At 49.2% G+C, this 9,379-nt stretch overlaps 1 protein-coding gene across 1 annotated transcript in view; it reads right to left on the bottom strand.

The window, feature by feature from the left end:
* Nucleotides 1–1,093: 1,093 nt before the first annotated feature.
* Cyfip2 (cytoplasmic FMR1 interacting protein 2) overlaps nucleotides 1,094–9,379 on the bottom strand; it is a 100,865-nt gene continuing 92,579 nt past the window's right edge. Inside the window, exons 30-32 of the mRNA XM_032913809.1 lie at nucleotides 5,454–5,692; nucleotides 3,794–3,941; nucleotides 1,094–1,499 (exon numbers count right to left, since the gene is read on the bottom strand). Coding sequence (XP_032769700.1) covers nucleotides 1,332–1,499; nucleotides 3,794–3,941; nucleotides 5,454–5,692 — 555 coding nt within the window. The 3' untranslated portion in view covers nucleotides 1,094–1,331. The remainder of the gene's footprint in view (nucleotides 1,500–3,793; nucleotides 3,942–5,453; nucleotides 5,693–9,379) is intronic.

Here is a 9,379-nt window from a genome sequence, read left to right on the forward strand (position 1 = left end):
CTGGGGGAGGGGGTGGTTACTTCTGTCTGCTCTCCTCCCCAGGCTGGCAGAGGAGCATCTATCATTCTTTCCTATGTTTTGGGGGCTCAGGGCTATGTCCTCTCTCTGTAGGTCAGATGACTAGCTCTGTGTGGAGACATGGGCAGTCTCCTTAAAGATCTGCTATACGTGGAGACTGTGCAGGGGTGTTTTAGTTAGTCTAGAACACGGACGTTAATACACCGCTGTGAAAGAAGCTCTACCTCAGCACGGGGCTTGAGCAAAAGGAAGAGACCAGGAAGCTGAGAGCAAAAGAATAAAAACGTTCCAAGAATCTTTTAGTAGCCAACATGAGGAACATTCCAGTTTGCTTAAAGAAGACTTCTTTTTGGGTGGAGGGGTCTTGAGATCGAAAGCTTGTTGATAAAGATTTCTTTCCTCCTTGCTACCCTGTCTCCATTTGAAGTAACCCCTTTAGATTTTCTTTCTTGGGGGATTTTCCTAGATCAGGTTCTGTGTTAAGCAGTCACCGGTTGGTCACTCGCTAATGTGATGTGCAGCGCTATGACTGACCATGTGCACTCCCATGTGGTCCAGGGCTAAGACTCTGTGTGAGTCTTCCCCTACTTCCACTCAATGTGGTGTGGTTTCACAACTCTTATTTTCTTCTCTCTAGGGCTGTCCTGCCAGGACGGTCTAGGGTGGGTGGTAGTGGGGCTGTAAAAGATCCCTTTTCAGCATCATTTGTTGTTTTGACAGTTAGCAACCTCTTCCTGGCTCACCAGGGATCAAACTTTGGTGGTAGAGTCCCCAATATCAAGAGCAGGAAGTGAAGTGACCAGGACACTGGAGGGAGAAGCCACAGAAGATGGGCGAGTAAGCTCGGGCATACAATTGGGCCAGGCTGATATCTCTGTTATGGCTCCACTCTCCTCTCCTATGTCTCTAAGACTGTGGTGCTGGATCAAATACAGACACTGGGTAGGAAGTTACGCTTTTGGGAGGTGGTCTTGGGAAGTAATCACAGATGGGGTGGGCAGCCGCAGGGTGGAAACAGTACCTCTTAAACACAGTTAAGGTGGAAAAAAAATAAAGAAGAAAGCACACACTGCCCTGTGTTTTTGTTGTTTTTTTCATTTACACTATGGAGAAACCCACCATGGAGATATCATGGGAGAGCATGCAGGAGCCCAGCCCTTGGGAGTGGTATAGATGTGTTGGAGAGGTTTTTCTTTTCCTTCCAGGCCTGTCCCCCACACTGTCAGCTGGACCTGCTGCAGGCTGACCACTGTGTTCTCTCTTCCTGCTTCTCCTCCTCCTCCTCCGGGTTGAAGGTCTGCAGGATTTCCTACCTAGCAGGTGGTGGCCAGTGACTGGTGGATCGGGGGCTGGAAGCAGCGTACGTGCTCTACCGTGGAGCTGTCTGTCTCCACGGACTTCATGTACTTGTTCAGAATGGCAAAAACCTCATTGTTCAAGATCTGGTACTTCCTGATGCGGTCGGCCATCTTCTTCAGGGGCTGTAGAAGGATGAGGATGCTTAGGTTAGGATCAGGGTAAAGTGGGAGGTGGAGAGGGGGCTGAAAACCAGGTGCCTGACATCCCAATAGTCTCATTTCTCTTTCCTTTAAAGATCTTCTCTACGGTTCCCAAACAGAATGCCCAAGGTTGCTGATAACCTTTGCAAGTCTCAAGGCTTCCGTCAAAGCTCCCGTAATCAGAGCACTGCAGGACTGTCACGAAGGCCAATGGGATAGAGCTGTGAGGCTAGAGACGAACTGTGTGTAATCAAACAACTCTGGACAGGATGACAAGACCACCTGACGTCTGTGTGAGTGTCAGGGGCAACCTCGCCAAGCACTGGGAACACTGGATCCCTACTTGCAGGTGAATGTCAGACCTTATTCGATATACTGCATCCAAGTGGGAGGTGGGAGTGAATCAAAGACTTCAACGTGACTCAAACTATGAAGTTCTTAGAAGAAAGCACAGGAGTAAATCACCGGGATATGTCAGGTTTGGCAGCAATTTTTCTTTTTGGCTATGACACCGAAGTCTCCAGCAGCCAATGCAGAGGGAAGACTTGGGTGCATTAAAGGATATCATGAGCGGAATGAAAGGACGTATTTATAAAACAGGCAAGAAGCCGTTATTCTGAATATATAAATGCTATAATCCAAGCCCAGTGAGGTGGCTCAATGGGTGCCAAGCCCGAGGCTCTCAGGGGGATCCCTAGGCCCCACATGTCGGGACGAGAGAACTGACTTCATTAACTTGGCCTCAGACCCACCCCCCTATGTGTGCTGCGGCAGACTTCTCCAAACACACACACACACACACACACACACACACACACACACACACACACACACACACACACGCATGCTCACAAAGGAAGTAAACGTGAGAAAAACTTAACCAGCAATTAAAATCTGGAGAAAGGACTCAAAAGGCATTTCTCTACCAAAGACACACAATGACCCAATGATCTATGGAACTCTGGGTTCTTGGGTGTGGGTGGTGGGAATATAAAATGGTGCACACATCAGGAAAGACAGTCTGGCCATTCCTCGAAAATTAAAGGGAATTACCAGATTGTCCAGCACTTAGACTTCTGAGTGTATACCTCAAAGAACCTGAAGGAGAGACTCAGTAAGCGGCCTAAGTTCATAGTTCTACTCCTAGTTGCTAAGGTGAATGCAATGCAAAGGCCCATCAGTAGACTGTGTCCGCATACGATGAAGTACTAGTTAATTATAGAAGAAGGGGACTCCGACACAGTGCGACACGGATGAGCCTCTTTCTGAAATAAGCCAATCACAAGAGGACAGAGACTGTGTTATTCACATTATATAAGGCACACAGAGTCCTCATATCCACAGAGGCAGAAAGAAAAATGGTAGCTGTCAGGAACCGGGGAGTCATTTAAATGGACACAAAATTTCCACAGGAAAAAAAAATGAAATAGTTCAAGGCCTGAGGATGATGTCATATGATACTGTCAGGGTATTTAAAGTAACACTGAACTGGATACTGGGAGACAGCTACTTACAATGACCACAGCTCTTAAAACTCCCTTTTTTGTAAGGATGCTTGACCACACAGATCAACCTTCTTAGTGCTGTGACCTTTTAATACAGTTCCCAGGTTGTGATCCCCGGCCATAAAACTATTTGTTCCTACTTCATAACTGTAATTTTGCTACTGTTATGAATTGTAAGTAGCCGCTGTTCAGGATATCTGATATGCGACCCCTGCGAAAGGGTCATTCCACACCCCTGCCCCATTGGGGTCAAGACCCACAGGTTGAGGACCAGTGTGTTAGCCACCCACCTATATGCCTCCATGCTGTGTGGCAGCTGCTCCCTGTGTCTGGAATCCACCCTGGCCACGAGCCCCATGTACTGCCTGCCATTCAACCCAAGTCCCAACACTATGAAGACCTCTGCCCTTGTCCCTTCCCCTGCCATTCAGTTTAAAGGCTCTGTTTTCCCACAGCACCCAACAGCCACGGCTATAGTGTCTGGTCCCCGTGCCTGCCACGGCTGTAGTGTCCGGTGTGCCGTGGCAATGGTGGCCAGCACCAACAGGGTCTGCTTGGGACAGGGAAGGGACATTTGAGGTCAGGAGTCTGGGCTTGTTACCCAATCTATCATAGCATGTTATGTATGGGCAGGCCTATTCCAAGAATGTTTCCAACTTGTGAGTGTCTGTGCCTAGTGATCGCTCTCCCTCCATAAGCAGTTTATGCTACTCCTTCCTGAAGATAGCCTGTTGCCAGCCCTCACTTTGCAGGCCAGCCATATCTGCTTACCACATTCTTAATGATCTCATCCTTCCCGTCCTGTCGCTGCACCTTCAGCAGATGGTAACAGAAATCAAACAGGTCAAAGCGCCGTTGCTGGCCCAGCAAGACAATGATGGAGCAGCCGGCCCAGTTCAAGCCGTCACCGAAGCACTGCCTAGGGTGGGGAAGGAAACAGTGAGACACCCTCGCCAAAGCCAGCTTCCCCAAGGAGACGCAGTCAACTTGGAGGAAAAGAGGAACACACAAAGAAAAACCCAACCAGACTCCCTCTGTCTCTCCTCCTGCCCTACTATGTGTGCTCGCGTGCCCACACATACACGTGGAGGCCAGAGGTGGAGGTTGGGGGTCACCCTCAATTGCTTTTTACCTTGCGTTCTCAGTCTCTGTCCCTAACTCTGGCTCTCCAGTGCAGTGAGACTGCTAGTGACTCTGGTCAACGAGCTTTCATGCATCCTCCAGTCTCAGCTTTCTTAGTGTCAGGATTACGGTGCACAATGCCTCACGTGGCCTTTTGGAAATGTGCATTTTTAATGGTGTGTCGGTATGGATGTGCACACACGAATGCAGGCGCCCACAGGAGGCAGAGGCCGGTGGCAATGGGCCCTCCTAGAGCTGGACTAGCAGGCAGTTGTGAGCCATTGATATGGTGCTGGGATCTGAACTCTTGTCCTCTGCAACAGCAGTATGGAGCTCTTAACCACTGGGCCATCTCTCCAGCTCTTCCCCTGGCTTTTAGACATGGCTTCTGGGGCTAGAACTCAGGTCCTTAAGGATTGCAATGAGTCATCTTCGCAACATTAATCGGCCTTTGAGACTCACATGGCTTGTCTCCGGAGGCCAGTCAGAGGAGGCCGTGTTGACTCCTTGGCCTCTCAGAAGCCCTCCTATAGACCGCAATGCCCAAGAGACCCGTGGATGACTATAGGGTCATTCTTATGTCACTTACTCTGTTCTAAGGTAGTAGCCCAGGCTGCCCTGGGCATCTCCACCACTTCCCCCTTCACAGGGTTGGAAGGACACAGCCCTCCCCCCAACCCCCAGCTGAGCTTTCTCCTCTCCTCCCTATCCCTTCCTTCCCTGTTTCTAGTCCCCAAAGGACTGGCTAATCACCTCTGCCACATCACCCTCAGTATGAAGCTAGACAGGTTCAGGAAGAGCGGGACTCTGCTCCTGTTTTCTCTGCTGATGGGACTGAGGGTGATCTAAAGACTCCCCATTTCCTACGTGGAGTCTTGCAGGGGTGAGGTGAATGCTCAGGGCCAAAGGCTGACACTCACAGGGTTCGTTCTTTCAGTCTTGGGCCCCGATTCTGCTGACAGACATTTACTGATCTTCCGGTTTACTATTCCCCATTCACAGACCCCATCCCAGATATGGCCACGGGATCAGTTCTAGTCTGAAAATTCAGGTCTGACAACCAAGCTCCATTCTCTGGGGTTTACAATCTCCCCTTGTCTCCAACCAGCCCCATGCGACACCTTGACATGGGTGCTTCCGTATTCTGTTTGTCCCCTTTAACCTCTGCAGGCCAAGAACAGTCCACTGTTGTCATGCCCAGCACTGGCACAGTGACCAATATGTATCATTGTTCAAGCCACTTCGGCCCCTCTCCTCCTTTCTGGCTAGTGCATCCCCGTGGTGAGGAGAGGGGAGAGGGTGCACTCACTCAGCTGTGAACTCGTTCGTCCCCACAGGGATGCAGTAGACAAACTGCATGGCGCTCCACAGCCGGTGGAACTCAACACACTCATCCACGTGCATGACGCCATTGGTGGGTGGCGGGCCCCTCCAGATGGGGTCCTGCAGGTAGCTCCGAATTCGGGTCAGGATAACCTCGAACATGGACAGGCCACAGCAGAGCCGCTCCTTGGTCAGCAGGTCACCCTCCCGAGCGATGGCAATTTGCTGGGACAGGAAGTGTACGTAGGTTAACACTGCATCGTCCACATCTGAGAGCCCATCTGCCCCACTTCCACTAGAGAGTCCCAAACACTGGTGCCAGCCACACCTAGAACTTGTTCACTGGAACCGTTACTCTTCCCAGAGCAGGGGAACAAGCCTGAGAACTTGAGGGCATGAAAGTCTTATGGTCATCGTTACCCATGGTCCCATCAACAGAAGACTGATTTTAAAACTTATCTGACCACATACTGGTCTCAGAGGCCGGTTGGGGCTGAAGAAATAGGGTCAGTGCAGGTACAAGGACACAAGCTCTGTCCTCCAGAACCCACATTAGTAAGTCAGGCCTGGTGTGTGTGCTTGTAATCGAGGCACTGGAGAAGCCGGGGTGGCTAACTAGGTACCCAGAAGTCAGAAGTGCCCCTATCAGTGTAACACTATTAGAGTGTGTGGCACGCCAGGCTCCTGATGAGAGGCGGCTCCGTCCAATTCTACGGGTAGATTATTCTAGTCACGGGCGAGGATGCTGAGGCTCAGAGGTGCAGCCAAGGAGATGGATAAGGCTTGGATTCTGCTCAACGAAGCTTAGTTCTACAAGTTAGATTATGAGGCAAATCCAGCAAGTTGGAGAAAATGACATTTACTACAACGCCTTCAAACACCAGCACAGCCCCACAGAAGACGGCAGCCCATGCGTGGGGGTGCGTGTAGAAAACATTTTAGGGGGAGTCAAGTTAGCCGTGGGTGCAGATGGGCTGCGGGAAATGGGTGGGCTTTTCACCTTCGAAATAGTTCTGTGCCGTGGAATGTGCTAGAAGGAACGTATGTTACTGTTTTAAAATAGGCCACTGACTCCAGAGAATCATTTCCTCTAGTCAGCAACCCTTCTTTGACAATGGTGCATGGTCTCTATTAGTAACGCAAACAAGTGTCTCATCTGGTCCTGGCTACTGCATCTCCAGCAATCAGACAGGCAGACGGGCACATCAAACACACGACAGCCTCCCACATGGGTCTGTGCTGTGAGTGAAAACATCGAAGAGCGAAGGTGCCGAAAGCTTCCTCAGAACACGTATTACAGTCTAAGGTCAAAGTCGGGTCTTTCTGTCTGGGAACAAAGCTAAAGAAAGCTGGCTTTTGAGGCTGCAGACTCACAGGACACATATGGAATTAGCTCCCGGGGGGAGGAACGGTTCTCAGGGGCCCATTCTGGAGGAGACAGGAAAGGACCACCAGACCTCTCCCTCAAAGCCCTGTTCCTTGGAGACCTTCCCCTCCCCCAACCACAGAGGGCAGCCTCTAGGTAAATCCAGGGAAGGAAAGAAATCAGGGAGCAGAGCTCGTGATGAACGTGGGCCTTGAGCGTAGTTGCCATGACGGCTATAAAATGAAGGAGGAAAATGAGTTGGGGAAGAGTTAGTGGATATGTTTGAAACACCTTTGTCTCACGAGTCAGGAGGGCACCCGATTCATGTAGGATCAATTTGATTGTGCAGCAGACAGTTGGCAACCCAGGAGACCCCTCGAGATAGTATGAGCTTGGTACTTGATTCTGGTCTTGAGTTTGCTCTGTTCTACCCAGCTCTCTGCATGTGAAGAACATGGCTCCTTGGGGATGCTCAGTAAATGAAGGGCCCGTGTATGTTCTCATCAGTAAATCAAGGGACTTCTAGTATTCTAATTAACCTGCCGTCTGTCTGGTTATTCCGAATCAGGCAGCAGCTGAGAATCCTGGTCTGAAAACACTGGCAAATGATTTTTATCAAATCTGTGGCTGAACTTTCAGTTCTCCATCCACCACAGCCAACAGAAGGGGCATTGACCCCTTTCTCTGAGGAAGTATTTGCCCTTCCGTTTCTTTCTGTGAACCACAAAGGTAATATATGTAAAGTCTGGGGAAAAATTTAAATACTGTATAAGAAAGGCAATATTCCACTTATCCCACTATGCAGCGAGGAGCTTTCTTAAAATATAGATATATGAAGATCGCAGTTATGAATATGGATATATATGTACGTAGATAGCAGATCATCTCTCTTACATTTTCTCTTAGCATGTCTCTAATTTAAAAACTCATTTCCATATTACATTCGGTGCCATGGTTTTTAGATGGCTCTCCCAAAACAGCCTCTGGTAAACGTATTTAGTTCTCTACCCTCACAGGTTCTTTTAAACTCTTCACAAATCTCCACTGTGAGGGACAACTCCAAAGCAGTTCCCTGTGGACGGGACATTTTGTGAGCACCGTCTCCTGTTACCTATGCTGTTGGAGAAATCTCTAGTCTTAGTGGGAGTTGGAGAACGGAAATACTTTAAAAGGTTTTGCTAGCTGGATGGTGGCGAAGCGAGCCTTTAATCCCAGCACTTGGGAGGCAGATGCAGGGGGAAGCCTCTGTGAGTTGGAGGCCAGCCAATGACACACTGGGAAACCCTGTCTCAAAAAACTCCAAAAAACCCCCAAAGTTTATTTTTGCTATGTGACAGTGACTGAGTCTCAAGGGCGCTGGCCAGACAACTTCCTAGGTGACGCCCATGCCTCGTACCCTGAGCTGTCGATGTGCTCTGAAGAAAAATGTCTTTATCAAACGGAGAGATGAGAAGCTGCCTTGGCCTTGGGGGTCCCACTTCACGGATTGATGGCAACGTGAAACTTTTCCCGTTCGTTGGTATCTTTGCTATTTGAATGTGAGTCTATTTTTGGTAAATCATTTTGTACGTACATGCCCGTAGATGTGTGTGCACATGTGCTTTGCCTGTGTGCGTGCATGTGGAAGTCGGAGGTCAACTTTGGGTACCTCTACCTGATCTCGTTGCCTATGTTTTAAGATAGGGTCTGTCACCGAACCTGGAGCTCACTGCATTGTTGAGACTGGCTGCCAGCCGGCCCCTGAGATGTCTGTCTGTCCCCTCCTCTATTGCTAGGGTGACAGATTTGTTACCACCACTGGTTTTTACAAGGGTGCTGGGGATCTGAACACAGGTCTTCATGTTTGCCGGGAAAGACCTTCACCCAGTGAATGCTTACCCCAACCCTCACTTTCTACAGGAAAAAGAGGCCATCTAGTGCTCATCGCAAATGCAGCCAGTTTGTGGTTTGTTCTAATGTATAAAGGATGGTGCTTAAAAGAGCTCCTACCTACTTTCCACTCCACACAGTGGGGGTCTTTCCCAAGTGTGCACCCTGCCCCCTTTAAAACTCCCATTCCATGAAATACCTGATTCTAAGCAGAGCTTCTCAGCATTCTTTTCTGTGGCCCTTTGCATCTTTAGGAATTCTGACTTATTCATTAACAGGAAAGAGATGCAGACCTTACCACATTGTGTGTGTGTGTGTGTGTGTGTGTGTGTGTGTAAATTCCCTAACCTTTCTGCAAACATCAATGTTTCCTTAGTAACGTGCAAAAGGCTGAGCCCAGACAGAGAGCAGGTATGAACACCTACAATGGGTACATGGGAAGGTAAACAGCCTCGTAATGAGTTTTTACCAAGTGGAATATCAGCGGAGAGACCTTTCCTCCATGATCAGTGGCTTGACCCTCTGTCATGATTCATTTTCCCAGCTGTTAACGATATAACACATTTCAAAAGAGAAGATACAGATTTTAAAAGGGCAGGCCAGCTGGGGAGGTGAAACAACTACCGTCCCATTTCAGAGCTGGGAAAACAAAGGCAGCGAAGTAGAATGTCCCATAT

The sequence above is a fragment of the Rattus rattus genome, chromosome 9 (genome assembly GCF_011064425.1).
Source record: "Rattus rattus isolate New Zealand chromosome 9, Rrattus_CSIRO_v1, whole genome shotgun sequence".
In the NCBI taxonomy this organism is placed as follows: Eukaryota; Metazoa; Chordata; class Mammalia; order Rodentia; family Muridae; genus Rattus; species Rattus rattus.